The sequence below is a fragment of the Ptychodera flava genome, chromosome 17 (assembly GCF_041260155.1).
Source record: "Ptychodera flava strain L36383 chromosome 17, AS_Pfla_20210202, whole genome shotgun sequence".
Lineage (NCBI taxonomy): Eukaryota > Metazoa > Hemichordata > Enteropneusta > Ptychoderidae > Ptychodera > Ptychodera flava.
Genome location: NC_091944.1, coordinates 27191219 through 27216831, shown reverse-complemented (window position 1 = coordinate 27216831; position 25613 = coordinate 27191219). Strand labels below are relative to the sequence as shown.

The window sequence follows — 25613 nt, the reverse complement described above, 5'->3', positions numbered from 1 at the left end:
TTGTTTCAACAGATGCTTTATTAAATCATCAAATATCAAGTATAAAGTGAAAGATACCATTCTGCTGTACTGTCAGAAAAGGTATAAGGACAAACACGAGGTAAATCCAATCTCGGCATCTTAATAATCACTCTAGATCTGGTGCATGCATTGCTTTCCAAATAAGCAATCCAATTGTATCAATCATGTATTTTTTTTAATTTTTTGAATAAAAACTTGCAACAGTAAGCAAAACGTGACCGATTCTAAACAATTCTTTCGCAACGTATGTGGTACCGATAAGAGTTGAACAGGTAGCCATGTGTTTTTCTCGATAACCTCTGGTGACCAAAACTGTAAAGTTTTGAACGAAAAGTAGAATATTTCTCCATCGGTATGTTGGAATTTCGATGAAACGCGAGTTGTTTTATCCACTTACCTAAAGGTATGTAGCTTTACACTTTTACAAAGTCTCACGGTAGAGAAATATAATTTTTGCCATTACAGTGCACTCGTTCATCTGTGCTTGGAGTTATATCAAGACATTAATGATGTAGTGGACACACCTGGAAAAAAACTGGGCCATATTCTCCTGACATCAAAATTATTGCTTGTCTAAGAGCACTTTTAATGATAAATGATGACTACACACAAAATACCTCTAAGATAATATTAAATTGCAGAAAATAATATTAAATTGCAGAAAAGTTTAACACGGGCCCAGTAATTCTTCAGCCTTGCCCTAGAGTTTACATTTTTGTCCAACATACTGGGACAATCATTTATTCATTGATTGGCGCCCTCTGTGTCAGGAGTTTAAAATGTCTGGCCTCGTTTTGAGTTGGAGGTTCGCCATCCTGTCTTTGTGAGGTGTATTCGTATTTGAGCTGGTCTGACATGTTAATAAAGGGTTGGCCGAGTGACTGTTCTGTGTCGGAGCTTCAATACTATACATTTTCAGTATTTGGTAGAACATATCTTGGGCAGCTTCGGTTCTATTGCAAGTATTCGACAAAACTAGTGCTCATTTATCTCTATTATTAGTAAAATGACACATTCGCGGATGATTTCCAATGCAGCGGCGTAAGTTGTCATTAACACACATATGAATAATCCATTAAATATACAAGAATAAAGTACAGTCAAAATCGTTCAATTATTGTAAGTACATATTTTTTTTTCAAAATTGGTGACTTTGTTATTTTGATTTTGATTAAAATAATATACCGAGCATATAACTGAAAAAATTAATATATTTGATAAACATTTCATGTCTTGTACAAACGTTTTCCAGATTCTGAGAAATATTATGATGTAAAAAAATCAGAGGTAATATTTTAGTCAATGAAGCCATTGGTTTAACATTACTGACGTCATAATGTCTTGACTGTGAGGGTGCACTTCGACGTTGTGTTTTCGGAATTCACCCTACTCTGCGGCTGAGGATGAAACAGGCAGGTGGAAGTTCCCTCTCGGTGTCTGCCTGTGCCAGACCTGTGAAGATGTGTGAACGTAAAAATTAAGAGTTAACCCTTTGAGTTAACCCTTTGAGCGCCAAAGTCAAATTTTTTTTTAGAGCTTTGCCAAAATTTTGATTAAAAAATGTAGCTAATTAAATATGATATGCATGTGCTCAAAAATTATCAAAACAAATACAGAAAAATTCATAAAAATTGGTAAAATGTTGCACTAAAATTTTGGTGGGAAAAATTTCAGCACTCAAAGGGTTAAAGGGGAAACTGTCAATCCATGTGATGGACCTTGCCCGTGAACATATGTTGTTCTGCATTGTCTAACACCAACCAAAGAATCCAACCAAGCACTGTTAATATTATCGTTTTCATAGCTAACTTTTGACAGTATCACGAATTTTCTAGAAAGTCACCGCATGCCACTCTTCTGAGAGTATTTTAAGATCATTTCGAAACAGACGTATGGTATTTTAACATCTTTCTCTCAAATAAAATTTAGTAAATTTATTGTATTGTGAGGGTGAGGTATATCAAACTATGGTCAATTCAAGTTTATGGTTGCCGTAGAAATTTAGAGTATAACAGAAGCTGCATACGTGTACATGTATATGAAGTGGCGCCCTCTTAGCTGCAGTGGTCTTGAATGTCGACGCCATACGTTAAACGATATAGCTGTGCTGTTCCTATAACCCTTTGAGCGCCAAAGTCAATTTTTGTTACCTTTCTAAAATTTACTCCAATCAATTTTTTTCAGATTTTTGCCAAAAGTTTTATGAAAACTGTAACCAATGAAATGTGATGTCCGTTTGGTCCAAAATTATCAGAAAAATTGCAGAAAAATTTACAAAAATTGGTAAAATGTTGCACTAAAATTTTGGTGGGAAAAATTACAACACTCAAAGGGTTAACCCTTATCCTGCTGGACCTATCACTTGCCCATCTACCAAGTCAGTAAAAGAGGTATCGAGAGAAAGCCTAAACGTATTTTCACCTACTTGACATGGTGTGTTATAGTAGGTTTAGTTCGTAAAAATAATGTTTAAAGCATGTATATTTTCAGAGACCTTCGTACAGTCAAGTCTGCGTTAAAATGCACGGTGTGGGGCTTTGCATGCCTCACTGGTTTGAACCAACTTAATCTGTTGGTAGTACTTGAACTTGGCAATATAGGGTTTTAAAAGAATCCCCACGCATTTTATTCAAAACCCGTCGGACAACTTTCACTTGAGGAACACTGAAACTTAGTCCGAGGCAACGACGTGTACCTACCCGCTATTGTTGCCTGGAATACAGCATTGTAGTCACAAGCCACCTCGTTGTGAATGTAGTCTTTGCGGTTATCAGTCCACTCGTCGTTAGCATCCGGTCCGCCGACCATCGCTCCGACTAGCTGGTGATGGTTGCAGCCAGGATTGTTCCAGCTGTTTTGGTTAGTACAAGGGGTGTCAAGGTCTGGACAGGAACTGAAAGAAAAAGAAAACCATCGAATATTATTGAAATTCGTTCTCAAATTGCAAACCACCAATTGCAAACTACAAATACGATACACATTTCCCGCCATTTTGTACACGTTAACACCCGTACCGGTTTTTTTTTCTGACAGCCGCCGAGGGCGTTGTCCGAAAACAAATAAATGTGATAATAAAAGGACGTTGAGTTACAAGCGAAGTTTGGCTAAATATGTTCTCATCGTTATTCCGTCAAAAAAGAGAACCAGCGTTCACAAATATTACACTGACCTAGTTCTTTAGGAGGGAAAATACCTTTCCCGGAGTCCTAATATGGCGTAAACTTTACTGTTACTATAAAAACGTATAATCATCCTAACATTTATATTCTTTTTCTCCTGTAAACAAAGAGCCAAAGCCGTGAAACACATTGTCAGATACTTTCATAATAAGTGTCTATCTAAATCATTCTAACGAGTTTGACAGAAGCAAAAATAATAATTTCACCTCTGCAGTAGTTTTACAGCCTCTAGGTGAGTTGTGAACAAGAATAACCAGAATAAAGGTACCCCATCTTAGGGACGGACCATTAGATTTGGGAGGGGTGGTCAAAAACAGGAGAAAAGTTTCAAAGCAGAAAGTTGGGAAATCTTCAGACTAGTTTGCAAAATAAAAAAAAAATCAGCACACAAAAAAATTATAAATCGGATAGTTTACTTAGAAAAAAAACGTAAGAACATCATGACTCACTTGCAAAACAAAAATGTAAAAATTTACGATTGGAAAAAAAAATCAAATCTGATTGTGACCATCCCCACCTCCCAAGATCTAATGGTTCGTCCCTTATCTTGTTGGCCCAGCTATACTAACTTGGTAACATGTGTAAAGAACATATGCATAGGCATACCTAGCTCGGTGGTGGGGTCTACAAGGCGGATCTACACCGTAACCGATGACGAAGCTTCGTCTGATGTTGTCGCCCAGCATGTAGTTTGTTTGGTTGCAAGCGAATTCCCGGTAGACCTTTGGCCTAAGTCCTAATTTGGCGCCAACCAAACCAACAAATGTGGCCCCGGCTGCAAGAAATCACATACAAGACTTGTCGGTGTGCCTGTTTTACATGTAGCAATTGAAGAAGTCACGTTACAAAACAAAAAAACTTGATAATTATCTAACAGTTGACGTCACTACTCGTCAGACTTTCAAGTGAATTTTGTCGTTTTTCTTTTAAAACATAGAATTTCTACTTCTGCTAAGTTCACATATGAAACCAGATATGAACTGAAAATGCTCACGTGTTTCATACAGTTATGTGTAAATTTGAACCTTTGCCACATGTTTGCAACTTCATTGAAAGTATTATGATCAACATAATGAACAATAATCACCGCTGATTAATTCTCAAAGGTCATGAAGTATACAAATATGTAATTAGCTGAAATAAAAATATTAAAGTTCTTTGACTGCTGTCATTTATATAGCAAGTGTAATTACCGTTGGCCAAGTCCTTCAAGCCATATATGCCGAGCTGTGAAAGCTCATTAGATATGCAAATTGTAAATTAGCTGACATGAAAATGTGAAATGACTTTCGATATTGTTTTAACCAGGTATAATCATCAATGTTGTCATGTTTTGCCAACTTTGATCAAGTAAATCCCAGTATATATCCCCAATAAGCAAAGTTCATAAAATATGTAAATTAGGAATTGACTTAAGTAAAAATGCTTAATGATTGTCAATAATGTTGTATCATGGTATCTGCAATATATGTAGCAAGTTTTGTCAACTTTGGTCAAGTCAATTCAGATATATATCTCTAATTAGGAAAGTTCATTAAACATGCAAATTAGGAATTTGCTGAAGAGAAAATGATTAATGACTTTCAATAATATTGTATTACAGTGTCTGAAATGTACATAGCAAGTTACATCAATTTTGATCAAGTCAATTCAGATGAATATCCCTAAGTATGAAAATTCATTTAATATGCAAATTAGGAATTGGCTGAAGTAAAAATAGCGTCAATGACATTGTAGCTCCCATCCTAGACTATTTAGTGTTTGTTCTCTGGTCAGATATTTGAACATGTGTGAAAGGGATAAAGTGCATGAAGTGAAAATACTTAAATGAAATGTACTGGAGACAGTGAAATATGTTTAATGTAATTATTCAGAATATAAAATGGAAAAAATACAGAATTAGATATATCGAATACTGTGATACAACCATCAACTCAACAAGTCATTTACAATGACATAGTCCCCACTTGTAATAGGAGTACTAGTCTTGATGGGGCAGGAAAATGTGGTCATTAAGAAGTATCATTGGAGTGTATATGTTGAGATCTATGGGCACATAGGTCTATGTCGTTGTTCCCAATTTGAAACACATGAGGTATGTCTAAGTTACGGTTCTAAATCGGGAAAAAAGATCAGACCTCTAGCAGTATTGGCCAGCCAAGAAATACATATTAGGTACTCATTATAAATGAGGTACAAGATGTGACATCTCAAGGTCTAATATCCTATCAAAATTGGAGGGTATAGAACTTGTGGTTACTGAAATATGCATATATATGTATAATCAAGGTCAAAGGTCATCAAGGTCACATGACATTTTCAAAAAAAATTATATTCCTAATTAATCCCTATATGCCAAAAAATCAGATCTCTAGCTCTATTCGCTTGCCCAGAATTAGATGTGTACATAATTAATGAGGTAAAGCGTGTGTTGTCATAAGGTCTCCCATCCTACTAAATACAAAGGACATAGCACTTGTGGTTACTTATTTATTGACATAAACATATATTTTAGGTAAAAGGTCATCGAGGTCACATGACATTTGGTCAAAAAATTTCTCTCCTATAGTTATCCCTATATACCAAAAATCAGACATCCAGCTCTATTGGCTCGCTCAGAATGAGATATGCGCATAATTATTGAGGTACAGTATGTGACGTCATAACGTGTCCCATCATACCAAACATGAAGGGTGTAGCACTTGTGGTTACCGAGTTATGGAAAAATATATATATTGGAGGTCAAAGGTCACCGAGGTCACGTGACATTTTGTCAAAAAAAATTGTATTGCTAAGTTATCCCTATATACCAAAAATCAGACCTCTAGCTCTATTGGCTCGCTCAAAATTTGATATGCGCATAATTAATGAGGTACAATATGTGGCGTCATAAGGTGTTTCATCATACCATACATGAAGGCTGTAGCACTTGTGGTTACTGAGTTATGGACAAATATGTATATTGGAGGTCAAAGGTCACCGAGGTCACGTGACATTTTGTCAAAAAAATTGTATTGCTAAGTTATCCCTATATACCAAAAATCAGACCTCTAGCTCTATTGGCTCGCTCAGAATGAGATATGCGCATAATTAATGAGGTACAATATGTGGCGTCATAAGCTGTCCCATCATACCATACATGAAGGCTGTAGCACTTGTGGTTACTGAGTTATGGACAAATATGTATATTGGAGGTCAAAGGTCACCGAGGTCACGTGACATTTTGTCAAAAAAATTGTATTGCTAAGTTATCCCTATATACTTATTTTCACTTTGTTTAGTGTGATTAGATATTATTTTAGCTGCAAAAAGGGTCCAGGGAAAGTAAGGAAAATCCAGTATTCCACAGTGTAACAATTGGCTGAAAATATAAAATTTCTTTCAGTCTCTAGAATCCGAAACCGAATCCGAAACCGAATCCGAAACCGAGTCTAATTTCAGCATCGTCTAGCCAGAGTGTAACGTGGGGATAGCGCCCTCAAACCACTGATACCGGCTTCCCATAGACTACCATGTATCAGAAAAATTAAAACTGTGATAACTTCATTAATATGCAAGCCACGCCCACCAAAACCTTTTCAGTTCTAGCCATTTGAATTCTGAAGATGTCCACCAAATTTGACTGAAATACGTTCAGCCGTTTTTGAGAAAATGGACCAACAGACAGACAGACAGACAGACAGACAGACAGACAGACACACAGACGGACAGACAGACAGACATCGCTGCGACATATGCCCACGTGTGTACACACGTGAGCAAAAAACGAAAGAAGAACTGAAGGGATGAACCATTAGATCTTGGGAGGGGTGATCAGGGCTGACATGCAAATTTTCTTCACATTCCGAACTCTCATGGATGCATGCTAAACAAATTTATTCTAAAATTTACACGCGTGTACATTAGTCAACCTTCATCTGAATATTTGTTCAAATCAGCATGGCGGCAAAAAATAACCATTTTTTCTTCTGCAGGTTTTTTCTTTCTATTGTCCCCATCTCCCTCCCTTTACATCTAATGGTACGTTCCAAAGCAGACTGAGAAGCACTACAACATGTTCACACAGCTCGAGACCAGGAGCTATTTAACCTCATGTGATAGTTTGATTTTTCAAGTTCGGCTGATCGAAATATGATTGAAAACTGTTGATTGATTTGGATTCAACGATTCGCAAATCATGTACGCATTCGATAGAAAGGTAAGTTGTTCTCACCTGCGTATCGCAAGGATCCCCACTCGTTTCGCATGAACAATCCCTTGGGCGTGTACAAGTGGGGACTGTTGAAAGGTAACAAAGTGTCCATGTAGTTCATGAATGCATCCTTGTATGTCGCCTTGTTGGTGATTTTATACAGCAGTAACTGAAACGAATGAACAAAGGGGTATAAAAGTTGGCGGTTGTACTGTGTCAAGGTAGAATGCGCCTCGGACAAAGGTATTCAGACTCTCAAACTCTTACAATATTTTGCTGATCTACCACTTGTGGGGGTTCATGTTAAAGCTCTCGGTGTAAGAAAATTTTTCACCGTCTCAGTTATTCCAAAATCGAATATCTAACTTTTTTCTATAGAGTTAACGCAATGATGGTGGCTATTTTGAATCTCAAATATCGGTAAATCTTGAGTAATTTGTTTCTCTAGTTCCAAAATTTGCACGGTGATCCCGAATTTTTATTCTTGATTTTGAAAGACAATGGTTGAAATATTCCTTGAGGAAAGTTTGAGAAAAAAATTAAGTCTTTCACTTTCGAGGCGCGCACTACCTTAACAAGGGTGTTAATTGTCAAAGCCACAGACAGAATTTTGATATGCTGTGCAGGAGCTTGTGTCTTAAAAGAGTTCCTCTTTTTTAAAGATAGAAAGCTACTTGGGGACAGATATTCGGAATCTCAAACTTTTATACTATAATAGTACTTTTTTAATCTCCCACTTGTGAGCCCTTAGAATAAAAAAAAATCAGTTTCATAGATTTTTGAAAAAATCCAAAATTTTGATTTTAACCCATTGAGTTAATACAGGGATGGCGGACATTTTGAATTTCAAATATCGGCTAATTTCAGGGCCTTTCAGGAACACGCGTGTATTTTGCGAAGGTAACGCTGTGGCTTCTGTGCCATCAGCCTTCACCGCTCGGTGCAAAGTGAAAGGTACTAAATGCACAGCGTGCTTTTACACAAATTGTAATCATCCAAATTTCCGTTATAATTGCCAAATGATCACCCAAATGCTTTGTAGTATCCGTAAAATAATAAATATGTGTATGCAACCTTATATCAAACACCTGTGTACTGTCCGGGTTACACGCGACCCAAGATATCCTATGTGCAAACAGGTCTGACCTACAAACGTACATAGAGACATACGGACATCTGACGATGACATAGGCACCCTAGGGTCCTTAGCAAAGTATGCTAGTGCCACGTGACAAACTATAACCGTCGGGATGGAAAGTGACGTCAGGTATCGCTAAATGTGGCAGTCATTCCCTGCGAGATTTCTTAACGTACTGAGTTACTGTCTTGCTTCTACAGTTAGGTTGTGTCCTGTAACTCGGACAGTTTCTCACCTTTGACCCCTCTCTGGTGTCTCCCCATCCGAAGGAATAGGAACGTCCTCTGAGTTTGTACTCTTCAAAGTATGCCTCCGCGTCTTGGAGATACTGCTCTTCGCCCGTGGCAATGTGTAGCCACGTTGCCGCCCAGACAAGTTCGTCTCCAATGTTATTGTTGCTACGAAGAAAAAGTGCTATGCTATCTTAATGACAGAGCGGCCATGTTTTGCATCACGGAAATTTACGAAAGTACGAAAAATACGAATATATGTTGACCAATGGCGGAAACTCTCAATATTGGACATTGTGCAAGCACAGACTATGATGCAGTTACTTACAACCCTTAAATCTAATCATTGCAATACTGTCCATGGTCAAAGACTGCTTCATGCCTGAAAAATCGAGTAGATATATTCTTAAAGTGCATTTTACAGCTAGATATCCGACGATTTACAGATCCATCTTAACTTCATAGATAGTTGCTAGCATTTTTACTGATGTGAGCAACTTTATTATCGCAGAAATTATTGGAAGTTTCAATATTAACGTGGAATTGCTGAAAGTTTATTTGGAAATAGCAACTGTTATAATTATCGATAAGTGCAACCTGGATCTGGACTGGACGCCGCCATACAGAAACACCCTTCACTGGTTGGCTTACGTACACTGTGTATAAATTATTGTTTATGTTTCGGTACTTTATTCTGATCTGTATTAGAGTCCACAATTGACACTGTAATATATGTAAGGTCTGATTTTGAAGACGTTGTTATACCAGCTGCCAGTCTAGTCTAGTTTAGGGTAATCGGGGTGTCACTGACACTTTTTGCAATGTCATTTATTTCTGCAGTATCATATACTTACATGTAGTACCCGTTATCGGGATATTTGCCAATGTTGTTCGTAGCAAGTCTGTACAAGTCGACCGCCTCTTCTCTATAAACCCTGGCTCGACCACCCACTGGAAAGACAGCATTGAATATATATAATAAGATTTGGGGACCCCCTTGTCCCTGCATAAATTCTGGTGCAAGGAAAGTTATCTAAATTTACAATAAGTTACTGAATCCCTTTATTTTAATTCCGCTCGCCAGGAAGGCATTTTGGTACGTTCCTTGATCCAACACTTAGGAGCAAATGAAAAACTGTGTGTACGAACTTCCCTTATATTTCGACTTACATAGGTGACCTTTTTTCAGGCCAAATAAAATTTTAAAAATGTAAAAGTTCTTTTGGGGGGAGAGGGTTATTTCTTGCATTTCAAAGTTGTTATGTTTATACAAATCGCATACTGGCTCCGAAGCTTGTGCGTTCATAACAATCACTTTTGTCGTCTTTCCCATTAAATATGAATGGTCACACCCATTTGTTTGGTGAGAGCATTACCAGCAAGTGATACACAAGTAAATCACCATCACCACCACCATCACCACCACCACCATCATCATCATTATCATCAACATCACCATCATCAAAATCATCATCATCATCATCATCACCATCATCATCATCATCATCATCATCATCATCATCATCATCATCATCATCATCATCATCATCATCATCATCATCATCATCATCATCATCATCATCATCATCATCATCATCATCAAAATCATCATCAATATCATCATCATCATCATCATCATCATCATCATTATCGCCCTCATCATTATCATCATTGTCGTCGTTATTATCATCATCAAAATCATCATATTATCATCATTATCATCGCTATTAAAATAATAATAATCATCATTGTCTTCATCATTATTCATTATCATTCATCATCTGCCGCTGTCATTGTTCTTGTACAGTCAATTACGTTGTTGTTTACAATGTCTCTGCTGGTATTTACCACTACAAAGAGAAAGCTTGACGTATCACTTATTGGAAAAAATATACAAGTTTCCACATAAGGTAAGGTAAACCCAATGAACATGATACTCACTGCCAGCATCTGAATAGGCAACTGCACAGGTTGCTAGAGCCGCTGCAGTCGAACCAATGACGTCAGAACCTGTCCCGTCATACTGTATCCTGAAAGGGTCTCTGTGATAGTAAATGTCCTCTGGGCGTTGCCAGTTCGAGTGATCAACGTTGGCGTCAGCCACCTGCCAGAACATGAAACACACTTTGCATCATGATCAACTTTGAGCCACTCAGCTGGGCCCTCGTTTTGAATGGGGCGTCTCAAACAGGGCGCCGCAAAAAGTTCAGTTGAGTGCTTTTCAAATATAATTATCGCATGTTCTTAGCAGTTCTTCACGCCTTGTCTGTTCGCGTCCGTCTTAACTTATATTGCTTTAAAAGTAAGAATGTAGAAACCGTTGTCTTCAAGTGTTTTTTGAACAATAAAACTCTTCATTATATCGAAGGCTGCGGTAAGGTGATGTTCCAGTTTCGAAATAATGAAAAGTTCTTGATAATGACTTTGTATGTCTGAAAGGAACATTTATTCAAAGATTGGGGTTTCAAAGGATGACCACGTGACTTGGTACTCGACAATTCCGGTCAAGATGAAACTAAAGATCTGCTAGCATCCTGTTTTCATACAACAATGTTTCCGTTGTAGTATTAATTTAGAGGAATCAATGTCGAATAATTTGAATGTTAACATGAACTTCATACTTGAACAAACTGGAAAATTAATGTAGGAATTTAAGTATTGTATCTCACCAATTATAGAAACGGGATTTGTTTCTCTCCCGAAATAGGGAAAAGTTGAAAGTTAGCATTGTTATCTTGGACAACGCGTAGGGAAGAATTTCTGCTGTCTTATTTTTTTTCCTTTTTTATGCAAGTATTGTTCTGAGCGCAAACTTAATCTGGTTACTGTTCATATTTTGAAACGGTCACAAATTGAAGATAGCAAAAAAAATGAATAAAGAAATGGCTTTGAACTTAGTTACTTGACCATCCCTACGGCTACTGAAATTCCTTCTTCATAGGTTGTTTGATAAAAATTAGTAACTATACCTGGTAGTAATATTCATTTGGCCTGGTATGGCACTTGATGAAATAGTCGCACGTCCACTTAATAGTATCAAGCATGTCGTCGTAGGCGCCTGCTTCCCTGTATGCATCCGGGAACTCGATGAGGCTCCATGCCAACACCGCCGTGGAAAACGCCATCGGAAAGTTGAACTTCACGTTGTCTCCGGCTGCAACGGTGCACGTGGTGGAAACGAGGCAGAAAATTAAGGTGTGTGCGATAAATTGAAATGGGTGGTAAATGTCATAAACCATTTAGGCGTTAGATTATAAAGAGTGTAGGGCCAAACAGAGAACGAGATTTTCACCAAAATGACAAGTACACTGAAATTTATGCTAAACATTTGCATCAGTTTCAGTTAGTCCTGTATAACAGTATATACTGCCGCCTATCTCTTCGATTTAGAATGAGACAGTTTGTAGCGTGGTGGCTAGATTTTCGCCATTGCTCTAATATTGCGGCGCCATTCACAAATCTGTTTCAGGATCACTGGGTACGGAGGTATGGGACTTTATTGCTACGGTGCTGCGATTGCGGTGTCTTTTGTAAAACAAAAGTGCTGTATGTCACAGAGTACTTCAATGACTGTTTTTGCCTTGACTTCCATTCGCCAAAGTCTTGATTCTGGAGTTCAAACTGGCTTACCGTCGTACCATCCACCAGTCAGGTCCTCGTGTTGAAATCCTTCATCGTCCAGGCACGAAGAAGTCCTCCAGTACAGCTTTTGATGCGACTTGAAAATCTTGCCAGACTTTTGCGCTTCGAAGAAGAGTATGGAGTTGTTGAGCAGGACGTTGAACCGATGGTGAAGTTCTGTGAGACAGGGACAGTATTGTCGTTTAGTTCATGGATGTAAGAGGACATATGGCCACAATCCAGTCAACAATAAAGAGAGTCAAGGTTAAGAGTAAAGGTTGATCTGAGCGCCACTTTTTTACCAGAAGAGTTCTATCCTTTCGAAACACATATAGCTGTGGTGATGTACATGCAGAGTATTTATGTTTCAGTTTTAAAGTACCGTTGAAATTTGACTACAACAGATCCAATGTTACTTGCCTAACCAAGGTTATATCAAGATCTCAATTAATGCAATGGCTATATGAAAAGTCAAATAAAATAATATGCCATACACAAAACGAGTATCGTCATTGTTCAAAGTTTGAAGAAACTTGCCAAATCAGCAATCATGGGTGCCGCTATGCCTGCAGTATGCCAGAACTTGGCATTGCGAATATTGCTAATTTTTGAAGACATATCTCACTGCCAAAGTCATTATTCTGTAGTGTGTCGTGATTTGGTGTACATGCAGTGCACTAAGGGATTGTAACTGGATATACAGCAATAACGCGAAGGAAAGATTTGTAAAACATAGCTGAGCCTATCAGACTTACATCAGAGAAAGGCGCGCACGCCAAGTTTCCATTGCCGAGAACAAAGTTTTGAAAATTGGCTTTCTCACTATCCCGCGAAAAGCGCCCTGAATAACTACGTAAACAAAGAGAGACCTAATACTAGCCAGGCTACCTTGAACAAGCTTTTGACTGTGACCAAAGTCATGAGAAATCGGTAGAGGTTATAACATATTCGCATGTATTTCAAAAAACGTAGAAATGTTAGTTTGGTCAAGTTGAAGCAATTAGCTGTTACTTTTGATAGTATTTTTCACTACTTTTTGTGTAAATTAAGCCAACCTATTTTCAAAGTCATTTCCCGACAGTACAATGCAATATAAAATATTAGGCTTTCGAACTGTGCAAAAAAGCATGTAATGTTTTTTCGACAAAACAATTCTAGTCCACACTAAAATTCATTTGTGAATAAATACATTGGATATTGCGTATATGTATATTTAGCTGGCAAATTGTTGTATAGGCATGATATTGGGGTTAGAACATGAAGTTAGGCCTTACAAAGATACTGTATAGAGTAATCAAAAGTTACAGCTTTGAGAAACTCGCTGATTATTTAGAAAAAACTCACTGTTTGGCCTTTCTTTTATCATGTAGTCATCAAAATCTCCCAGACTTCGTTTTTTGACGCTGTGGCCTTCAACCTCTTCTTCGCCATCGTCTTCGTCATCGCCGTCGCATATTTGATCGTCTTCTTGCCACAACACCGGATCGCTAGACTCGTACACGTAGCAGTTCACCAGATTCTCCTCGGGCGGCTCCGGCGTAGTCCTGCACATCGTACGCACCGATGCTATCATCAGTGCGAACAAAACTAAAGAGAACCAACTCATGTTTAGTCTTTCGGTATACCAAGGCAGTGGCTAGCCCCTGAAATACATCTACTGATTTTCTATGCTATCGGTCACGTTCGGTAGCAGTCAAGTTTCTGGCGACAACTCACTCCTTTATATACACCTGCCATGTACAGCAGATTACACTAATTATTGACCATCTTTTTTTCAATTAACATGCTATAAATGTCCACTGCTGGCTCTATTATCGCAACCCTTGAACGAAGCGGGGAGTTCTGTACCCATCACAAAGATGTAATTAACAACTCGCGTGAAATGAACACAGCAGAAATATCAAACTCCAATGTCATTACAATGAGAGAAAAATGGGCCATTTTAGTATTGCTGATGAGTTGTGTGCAGCGGGGATCGAACCTTTGCGGGTGGTGTTTTGACATCAACTGCATGGTAGGGTGTGAGTAATTTAATTTATATTATTCAACATAAAGCAAACACGCCTTTTTTCCTGGCTTAAAATGTACATTGAATATGGAAGTTAAAATGTGAACTGCAATTCTAGTATACACTTTCAGTGATTTTTGTAACGAAGCTGACGACATTAGCTCCATTCTTTTAAGAAAACAATCAACACCAAATGTAGACGGGTAAACAATATTTATGTTGGCCGGTACTCAAACCCACCCCATTCAAATTCTGCAGATATTCCAATACCTTCGTATATGCACAGACAGATTCTTGCAAACCAAGAAAAATTTAACTTTTGCAGAGAACGTGGAACAAAAAGATACTGTGTCCCGAAAGAGCTATCCTATTTCCGATAAGCGACGTTCGAGGTAGCACACGTATCTATTAACATTTTGTGTTCATAGGCGTACGATGGGCATGTGTACAAGGAGCTAGCTGATCTCAGTTACTGTAAGCTTAACGTCTGCTTTAAGATGAACTATCTTGACAATGTCAACGAGAATAAAAAGGTGTCGGCTACAAACAGTTCAGGTAGAGGCAATTCCTTAGCACATAACACGATGACATTTTCGATTGTAGACAAACAGACCGGGAAGACATCAACAAGAAACGGGCTCGTATCAATCGAGAAATTTCTAAATACAGGTTAACCTGAATGACATGGTCATTAACATTTCAGGTTTGAAGGTCTTCCAGCGATACATATGTACCAATGGCAATGACATTCGTGACTGTACCCCCCCTCCTCTCTCTCTCTCTCTCTCTCTCTCTCTCTCTCTCTCTCTCTCTCTCTCTCTCTCTCTCCACACACACACACACACACACACACACACGCACACACACACACACACTCTCTCTCTCTCTCTCTCTCTCTCTCTCTCTCTCTCTCTCTCTCTCTCTCTCTCTCTCTCTCTCTCTCTCTCTCTCTCTCTCTCTCTCTGAGGTCAAGACAGATCGGTATTCATATATCTCTCGATAAATTTGACACTAGCCTTGATGCAAACTGTGAACAATGCTGCACCCCTGCGACGAACTGTAAACATTGAGGGATTTGAAAATTAGAACCGAAAAATTTGACTCTCTACACCAGGATAGCACAATAAATCAAAGTTTAATAGTCTGTGAGTGCTGCAAAAGCTATCAGTTTTAACGACAATGGTCGTGTTTGAAAATCACACAAACCCATTCGGTGTCTCTTTGCACATCCCGGAACAGAGAAATAATGTAAAGATTGCGCTTTAATGAATATGTGATCATTAATGGATGCTTTGGACCTCACTTCTAAATATGATTCTTCATCTCCATTTTTAACGTATTTTAGATAAGGCTTCCTTTAGGCCCTCCCTACATAAAATCAGTAGTTCATCATGGGCGTGCGGTGTCCTTCCTCAGAGAAACACATTAAATGAACAACCGAGCTTTATTTAGAAAGTGCAAAATTAAAACAAAAACGTGATTTTCGAAGTTCAGAATCTGAGGATGCTTACTAGCAAAGGCAACCGGGAAGGGATTGAAACCTTCATGACTACACCTAACAATGGTTATACGTTTCGTGTACAGATAAAATTGGATTTCAAAGACCGTCGGAAAGTCGCAATATCGTACCCCTCTGCTTTAAATGCAGCTCGGCATAGCAAAACATTTTCCACTGTTAGATGAAGAAAGTACAACTCTCTATAACTTGTATGACAAACGTTGCATCCTTCTTATTCTCTGACTTGAGTTACACATGGGTGACAAAAATGTAAGTATTCGTGATTTTCATCACAAGTATTAAGGTAGAACGCGCCTCGGGGACAGATATGCGAACTCTCAAATTTTCACAATTCTTTTATGATATACCACTTGTTCATTTTGAAGCTCTTAATGTATAAAAACTTTTCATCGGCTTAGTTTTTCGAAATTCGAAAATTTTATTTTCTCCATAGAGTTAACACAGGGATGGCAGCCATTTTGAATTTTAAATATCGGTAAATCTTGAGTTATTTGTTTCTCTAGTACCAAAATTTGCACGGGACCCCCGATTTTTTTCTTGATTTTGAAATTGAATGGTTGAAAGATTCCTTAAGGAAAGTTTGAGCAAAAGTTTAAGTCTTTCACTTTTGAGGCACATACTACCTTAACAAAACAACTCTAAACTTTCATCATGGACGCCGCATATTTGTTTATGAAAACTTACAAAAGTCACGCGAGTCCATGGAGTCCATGCTAAGATGAATGGGGGATTATTATAGATGTTTTATATAAATCGCCCAAAGCCGTTAACCCAGCATATGTATGGATCAATGATTTGTGGATCACATTAACACTAAATAGTGGCGGCATATGGAAGACGGTGACTGCCCTGCTATCAACCCCATGCAGTACAGGATAATGGAAAATTTGTAACAAATTTGCTTTTTCTTTAAATTTAGCGAAACGAGATACGTGTCAACGGTAAGTTGATGAACGGACATTGACGCTGAGAAGGAAATTAACACATATGAACCTTGTGGCGAGAATATACGATCACAAAATTAAATAAATTGAAATGAAATGAAATGCGTTTATTCAAATGCTTGGGCCTCAGCCCATCGCAAACAAAATACGTACATGATACAGAGATGTGAAGAAAAAGAAAGGAGAAAACAGAATTTACAATACCGACTTTTTTAACTATTTAACTGCAAAAGAAACTCGTCTCGAAGTTTAAATGCTTTGTGTATAAAAATAGACAGCTTATATAGAGTACACTGATTTTCAGATGCCAAGAGAGCACAAAACTTATCATAAGTAGGATAAAGTCGAAATCTTTCTGGAATTAAATCCATTCTACAATGCTCGTATAAAGGACAGAACAGTACAAAGTGACATTCGTCTTCTACAACTGACAAATTTTTACTTAAACAAAAGCAACATACTCTTTGTTCAACTGGAATAATGGGTTTTGAATGCCTGCCAACTTCAATAGCTAATCTATGACTTGATGAGCGGAGTTTAGCCAAGTCAAATTTAAATTTTGCAATTCTGATTGAAGATAAATACAGCTCTGGTTCCAATAAAGACTTGAAATGTCTATATGTGCGAAGTCTCTGTGAATCATTTAAACTAGCTGACCATTCTTGTCTGTAACAGTCTTGTAGCCTCATTTGAAATAAACTTAAAAAAGCCTTCCTATTCCAACCTGCTGTTCGATCCAAACTATCCCAAACCCGTATTTAAACAATAAGTCTTTTATTTTTGATACCCAGGTAATCCTCCCAACAGAATCTAATCTTTTTAACATATCATAGCAAGCTCTCGGATAGCGAGTGGTGTTCATTTCTAAAAGTTTTAACCAATAAGAAACACAACGCTTCATATATATACATGACAAAGGAACCTCCACATTCACCTAAAAGGACTGCAGAATTCACACTTGAATTTATACCTAGTAGAAAACGACAAAAACTAAACTGAACTCTCTCAATATCCAAACAATAATCAAATCCCCAGACTTCAGCACCGTAACAGATTACGGGCACAACTGACGAGTCAAAAAGCTTAAACGCTTCTTTTATGGGTAAACCTCCCAACTTCTTAATAACTATTTCAATCTGATGTAATGCCTTTTTCCCTTTTGTTGCTAATTGATGTTTTGCTGGTGTCCAGGATAACCTGGATGAAAATAACATTCCAAGATAATTATAATGCTTTACAGTTTTCACCATTTCTCCGCCATAAAACCATCGCTCATAACGTTTTAAAATGCCCCCATTTCTGAAAACAACAATTTGGTTTTCTTGAGATTAACTGACATACACCATTGTTTACAAAAAACTTCAAGCTGATTCAGCTTTCTTTGTAACACAATAGGTAAATCGGCCACATCAGCCACATCGTCAGCATACATAAATATACCCATATTCGGAAAATCATTGTTGACAAAAACACCACTGTTTTCATGCATATCCATGTATGACGAAAGTTCATTGACAAATAAACTAAACAATAAGGGGCTCAACATGCAGCCCTGTCTAGTACCTACAGTACAGTCAAAATAATCAGTTAAACCACCATTGCACAGTACACATGACTTTAAATTTTTATACATTGAACGAAGGACATTAAAATTCTACCATGCAATCCATAGGTAATAAGCCTATGCCATAAATATGTGTGGGTTAACTCTGTCAAAGGCCTTCGAAAAATCAATGAAAACACAATACAAACGACCTTTTCGCTGAGATAAGTATTTCTGAACCAAAGACTGTAGAGAAAATATATTATCAATGGCACTGTACTTTTTGCGAAAACCAGCTTGAGCTTCAACGATAATATCTGATGCATCTGCCCATTTTACAAGTCTGTCATTTAAAATTTTAGTAAATATTTTGCTCATAGTTGACAATAAAGAAATGCCTCTAAAATTATTAACATCGTCAAAAGAACCTGTTTTATGCAAAGGATATATTATCCCTTTACACCAGATTTCGGGGAAATTTCCATTTGACAAAATGAGATTAAATAAATCACACAAACAATTGATAATAAATTCATTACTATACTTGAACATTTCATTAACAAGGCCGTCTGGACCTGGTGACTTGTTATTTTTCAAATGATGGACACAATTTCTCACTTCTTCCAGACTTATCTCTCTATTTACTGACATAGGAATATCATCTCGACACATTTCACATTCCAAGTCATGATTTTCTAAGTCCTTTACAATATTACTTTCAAACACAGTGTCAACTATATAATTAAATAAATTGGCGTTCACCAACTGCTGTTTTCGTACATCTCACCAGAGTTCACGTTGTACCGATTTTGAAATCATGCCCTGCTGTCTATCATTATTAATTACACGCTATGATGCGATGTAGAGTTTACGAAACAGGAAGCACTCTTTCATTATAAGTTAATTCAAGTGCACTGTTAAAATAATTTCCTGGCGCTGCCTATTACTATCAGCGAACCGGCAATCCACAGATGTGACCGGGCCGTACGTCTACCTTCTCGAAAAAAATTTTCGATGAAACGGTCCAATCAGTGGCCGAATTAAATTTACATCTTTCGTCAAGATTTTTTACGTGTGACATTTTGATACTAACAGTTAAGAGACGACGATGATGATGATGATGATGATAATGATGATGATGTTGATGAGAAAGAGGAAAAGGAGGAGGAAAATGACTAGAATAGAATTATTTTCCTCGGTGATCGCGCAATACACATTACTATTGACAAGTGAATATTGCTTTGTTCTGAAGAGCAACTGCTTTTGAAAACTTTCAATTAATCAAGCTAAACCGTTAAAAAATTCGTATTTATCAAGATACAAGTCGGGATCATTCCAAATATTGTTGACCACATCATATATAACAGCCTAACTGCAGGGGCGCCTAACTGCAATGGCGCCATGCAGAAATTGCACATACCCAGACCTCGATCCCTCCGTATAGTTTAGAATTAGGGAGGTGTCGCTCCTTTTATTCAATGATATCGCCATTTAGATTTTAGATCAAACTTATTATGAGCTAAAACCTAAACAGCTGTTTTGTTGATAATCAGAACCACGCAATATCTTATTAGACACAATAATGGGATTATAGGATATATTTGAATGATTTTTCATAGTCGTATATGAAATATGCAAAAAATCAAGATTCCAAGACCGTAGTTTTGGGAGGGTTAAACTTGCAAGGTGCAATGTAGCGTTACCGAATCAAATGATTCTCCGCCACAACCTAAATCTCGGCATATACGTGGATGAGAACACTGCCGCTCGCGAGAGTATCGAAGTCGCGCTCAGCACACACCTAGTTACTAATTGGTCGAATACGTTCCATTGATGGAACTCAGTCCCAGAGTTTTGATAAGTTCTATGTTCTGTAGTTTGTTTGTCGGTTGCTAGTCAGTGTCTTGACGACAGCATGAACGTAGAATCAAACTTACCGTGAATATTGATAAACACTTTTGTCGAGCGTTCTGAAAACTGAGCCGAAAGCCTACCTGGCTCTCAAGGTAGAACTATGTATACAAGTTTTCCTGCAACCGGGAAAGTTGGTCTTACGGTCGAAAGACAATGCTCAAATTAAAGAAAAGTTGTATAGGATGAAATGGTCCTTTGATTTCTATCTACATCAAAGTCTAAAGCGACTTGAAATACAATCAATACAAGATAAATGTTACTGGGGCGAAAGAAACGATCAGATCATTGAACTCAATGAAAGCGGTACAACAATGCGTACGAAAATATTGCCAACGACCAAAGTATTGAAACTTATAGTATTTTGTGAAAACGCTTACACAACGTTACGGTTTTCTCCTTAATTTTAAAAGAATACTTCCGAAAAAAAGAAGACGAAAATTCCAAAAAAACCGACAATTTCAGTAACCGGGAGTATTTATTTTTCATCTATATGAAATAGTTTATTCTACCACTAACGATTCTCAACTTGCAGTCATTAACTTCCCTGCTCGAAACTCATTTGATCGTACACTCTCACAATTGCCAAAGTGAACATAATATACGCATTAAATTGTACAAAATGGGAAGGAAAATGTATAGACACAAGCATAGCTGCAATAATTGTTGCCTTGGTTGGTGGGGCTTGGGCTTCTATCGTGCGGCTCGCGCCTTGCCGCACGACAGAAGCCCTAGCCCCACCAACCAAGGCAACAATTATTGCAGCTGACACAAGCAGCGCAGTGTGCCTGTGCTCTGAAAACATGAAATAGAGCAACAGATATAATTTCAGAAGAAGAAATGCATGTGGTTGCAAAACTAAAATATTTTTTTCTGTTGAATAAACACCACAAACGTCATGTCATAGCTATTCTATTTCGACAGCTTTCAAATAAATCAGTCTTTCTATAGAGACAAATGATCTATATCATACGATTTTGATGACAGATTTCTGAGCAACGTTACCTCTTTACATAAATAACTTCGATTCAAACCAGTGGCATAAACAAAGAAATGGTTTCCAAATATTTATATATCTCATCTTTGATCCAATCTGTTAGTATATACTCTCGCTCCCAGCCGCCCATGTTGCGAATATGTAAAATAAATTAACAGGTGGTTTACGTTTTATGATGATGCTGGTGGTGGTGGGAAGATGATGATGATGATGAAATGCGGCGACCAAGTTCGCTTTTCTGGTTGTCAGGCATCGAAATTCGAACTTGCGTTAAACGAGTCCTGTCTCGCTGATTGGCTTAACGCGTTCTACATTCTTAAAACTGCGTCGCGATCTTCCAAAGTTCTATTTTTCTTTGGTTTGTTTATCCGTTGTCAATCACAGAATTTCCGCGGCACTGAGAGCATCAGACCAACTTGCTATTGATATTTATCTCGCAGTAACCAAAATTTAAGTGTGAGAAATATTATATTTCTCAGAGGATGAAAAACTTGTTTTCTATTCGACGTCGGATAGTTGAAGGGTTTGTAGCCTATGACTTCATTGTGGATTTGACTGTACTGGATGTGGTCATCTGGAATACTCGAATTGAACGAGTACAAATTGAAAGTCCGGTCATCCATAAAGTCTGGCACAGGTAAATTTGCATCAGTGAAGAAAAAGGCTCTGGGTCGATACTTCTTGGATGCAACAACATCTGTGGCCAAATATTCCTGTTATATCGGATCTTGGTGTTGATGGACTGGAAAACATGGATCGTCAACACTACACCAACATGAGTGGACAAAACAGCAATGAACTTATAGAGCAAACTGCTGCTGCCGGGAAGACAAGAACTTCTGGTGTTCCACAATCCGAAGCTCAGACTAAGAGCGTTCACTATCTCTTCAAAGTTGATGACACAGCTGATGAAAGACCTACTGACAGTGCCATAGTCTACCTTGATCCAAGGGACATGTGCAGGACGCCGGTGCAGATACCAGAACACCCGTGTTTGCCGGAGGAAGTGTCCAGAAATTTAGACATCTTGAAAACATTTTCGTCAGGTAGACTAGTCTTGCTCAAGCCTGTCAGAATCCCAAGTTACGATGATGAAACCCCGGACATTTATCTAGAGGCTGGTCCGATTTCGGAAGATTTGCAATTAATGATAAAGCAGCGCCAACTCAGAGGTGCCAAGCCTCAGATGTCCCTCCCTGAGGAAGTTTCCAGAAATCTGGACATTTTGAAAACCTTTGCCAAGGGGGAATTAGTCTTTCGCAGGCCAATTGCTGTACCAAGTTATGAATGTGAGTATGTGGACGAAGAAATCGAACTAGCAGACGGTGAACTTGGAACAACCGAGCCCGAATCTGCTCTCCAGCCCGCGCCAGGTTCAAACCATGCTTGCCAAACACAAAGTCAAAGACAGCAACATATATACCGACCATTACAGGAGTCAAGGAATTCGGATTTATTGAAAACATTTTCGTCTGGAGACCCTGTCTTACGTAGGAAAATAGCAATTGATGATGTCCCAGAGGAAAATAGTGATTCTGTTGGTGGAATTATTGATGATTTTGAGGAAGAAACGGCACTAGCTTGCAGTTCAGATGTAATAGATCTTCAACGAACACTTGTACAGATTCCACGACAGACAGACAGAGATCTTGATATTTTGAAAACATTTGCACCAGGCAAGCTTGCTCCTCGTGGACCAGTTGGGAAGACCAAGAAAATTTATGAAAACTGCAGTGTCTGCACCAGAAGTGTACAGAGTGGTCAAAGGGGCTCCGTGAAAGCTAACGAGAAAGATGCGCTGATCATGATTGAGGACGCTCTGGACGCAGAGTCGAAGACTATTGCTGGGCCAAGACAGAAGGATTTGACAGAGACAGTACGAAGGGCTCATGCAGTGACAACAAAAATAACGATGAAGGAGCAACCAAAGCACGAAAATAAACGTACAGGTGTTAAAACAAAGGTGACAGGATCAGTGGGTCATCCGAAATCTCCACGGAAGAAGCCTTGCTCAACATGTGACTTGATAAACCTGGGCGCCCCGACGACGAAACAGAAGGGTGATATTCACAGCACAACGTCGCAAAACGGAAACGAAAACGCAGCAACCCAACGAAGACTCTGCCGTAAATGTGAAAGAGAGAGGAAATTCAGAGCGTACATCGATGAACAACTGAAAGAAATTGTGGAAATAAAGATGAAAAGAAAATATACGAGGACCAATGGCGGGGATAAACCAAGCAGCGTGACCTTATCAGACAAACCGCCTTAACGTAAAATCACTTTTGAATAAGTAGACAAGTCATAGACATATATGTGACAGTCAATTTGTCACAAACCATACAAGTGAAGAGGTGATTGTGAAACGTTATTTGTGACAGACTGTGACAAGCTGACAAGTGAAATGTTAATTCTACAGATTCTATCGTGTACCACCAATAACGTCCGGCTACTGATAATATACGACAGTCAAGTTGTCACAAATCTAACACACGGAAGCTCAAGCCCATTCCAGGTTCATCGAAAAGAGACAACCAACAGAGGTCGTGCCAAGAGCATGACCAAACTGCTAGACGGCCCATTATCTCTCTATTGTACGTCCTGGTGTTGTATGATTGTAGAGTAGGGTGATAGAGGGAGAGAATGAAATAACAAATACCAGAACCGAAAATTGGACCGAGGAATTTGCCCAAAGTCCTACAAGAGTGCGTTCAATTGTTCATTTACTGGTTCCATGATGCAGTGCGCTAGGGTATGCAAAACATACGTTACTCACAGAACCTTTTAGCCGTAGGGTATACGAGCACAGTGGCAGGTCACCCTGGCCTATATTGTAATCGCTGATAGGAACAAAATACACGAGACATTTTTAGTATTGCAAATTTGTGTAATTCTTGTATAATAAACCGTTGTACAACATCAGTATGCTTTTGTTGTTTTGAGTGTGTACACGGTGTTTGATACAACCACAGCAATGCAGCGTGTCAAACTGTACATGTCATACTGAAAGCTCGAATCAGTGGTTTGCCACAGTTACTCTTTAAATTGGTGTGATTGGACGCCGCCGTTTTTCTCTGGGTATGTGCTTCGTACAAATATTTGGACACACTATAATAATACACCTTGCTGTTTAGGGAAGATAGTAACGAACGATCGTGGAGGTTATTGCGCAGTCTGAATTCCATGCATTTCAGGCCGTCAGGGCAGAATTACAAATATTGAAGGTATAGAATATGCCTCGAGGACAGATATTCAGACTATCAAACTTTTACGATATCGTTTTGATTTACCAGTTGTGGAGCCTCATTTTGAAGCTTATGAAGTCGCAAAAAATGTTCACCGGCTTAGTTACATTGAAAATAGGGAATTATATTTTCCCCATAGAGATAATTCAGAAATGGCAGCCAGTTTGAATGTCAAATATCGGTAAATATAATTTGGATAATATTTCTTTCGTTCCAAAATATGCAGCGTGATCCCTGATTTATTTTCTCGATTTTGAAAGAGGATGGTTGAAAGTTTGCTTGATGAACATTTGATCAGAAAGTTAAGTCTTTCATTTTCGAGGCGCGAACTACCTTAAATGACTGCCCCTTTCAATTCATGAAAGCATGGCGTCTAACAGTCTGGAGTGATAGGATTTCACGAGCATGTGGCATGTGGAAGTGAAGGTAGTATGCGCCTAGAAAGTCAAAGACTTGAACTTTTGCTCAAACTTTCCTCAGGGAATATTTCAACTATTCTCATTCAAAATCAAGAATAAAAATCGGGGATGAACATGCAAATTTTTGTACTAGAGTAACAAATCACCCGAGATTTACCGATACTTGAAATTCAAAATGGCCACCATCCTTATGTTAAATCTATTATGCAGAAAACTAAAATTTTCGATTTCCGGAAAACTAAGACGGTGAAAAGTTTTCTCATCACCAACAGCTTTGAAATGAAGCCCCACAAAAGGTAGGTCAGAAAAGAATTGAAATAGTTTGAGAGTCCGAATATCTGTCCCCGAGGTGCATTCTACCTTAAAAGGGTACCTACCAATCATGTTGAACCTCGCTGCATTTTCAGACTTCAAAGGTACCATTGTTGCCAACAGAGCTTGAGTGCACAACTAGATCTTTCAGAGGTGACGATTTCACGAACATCACACTATCTCGGCCCACTTCAGAATGAGCCCTCTGGCAGTATCTTTTTAATTTTGTAACCACCGAAACAATAGCAGAGGAATTTCACGGTAGTATAATTGGACTACGAGATTGAAGCACGCGCGCCTTTAACCCTTGATCACCTTTGAATGCCGGAAATTT

The 25613-nt window shown here is 38.4% G+C and overlaps 1 protein-coding gene across 1 annotated transcript; it reads right to left on the bottom strand.

The window, feature by feature from the left end:
* LOC139115922 (endoglucanase A-like) lies at positions 1 to 25460 on the bottom strand. The gene is made up of 11 exons (XM_070678347.1): positions 25345 to 25460; positions 13726 to 13968; positions 12391 to 12558; positions 11730 to 11914; positions 10702 to 10864; positions 9615 to 9711; positions 8766 to 8928; positions 7414 to 7561; positions 3807 to 3975; positions 2721 to 2914; positions 1 to 1473 (listed from the first exon to the last, which is right to left on the bottom strand). Exons 1-11 carry the CDS (start codon positions 25388 to 25390, stop codon positions 1403 to 1405), a joined length of 1647 nt encoding a protein of 548 aa, XP_070534448.1. The 5' UTR covers positions 25391 to 25460; the 3' UTR covers positions 1 to 1402.
* Between the last annotated feature and the right edge of the window lie 153 nt (positions 25461 to 25613).

Bases quoted from the DNA above. Each gene is read 5' to 3' on its own strand.
- LOC139115922 (XM_070678347.1), bottom strand. From the start codon at position 25,390: ATGGTACCTTTGAAGTCTGAAAATGCAGCGAGGTTCAACATGATTG. The intron at 13,969-25,344 runs GTAGGTACCCTT...GGTTCTCTTTAG, and splicing joins AGCGAGGTTCAACATGATTG to TTTTGTTCGCACTGATGATA. The intron at 8,929-9,614 runs GTAAGTATATGA...TTTTCTTCGTAG, and splicing joins CCCGATAACGGGTACTACAT to CAACAATAACATTGGAGACG.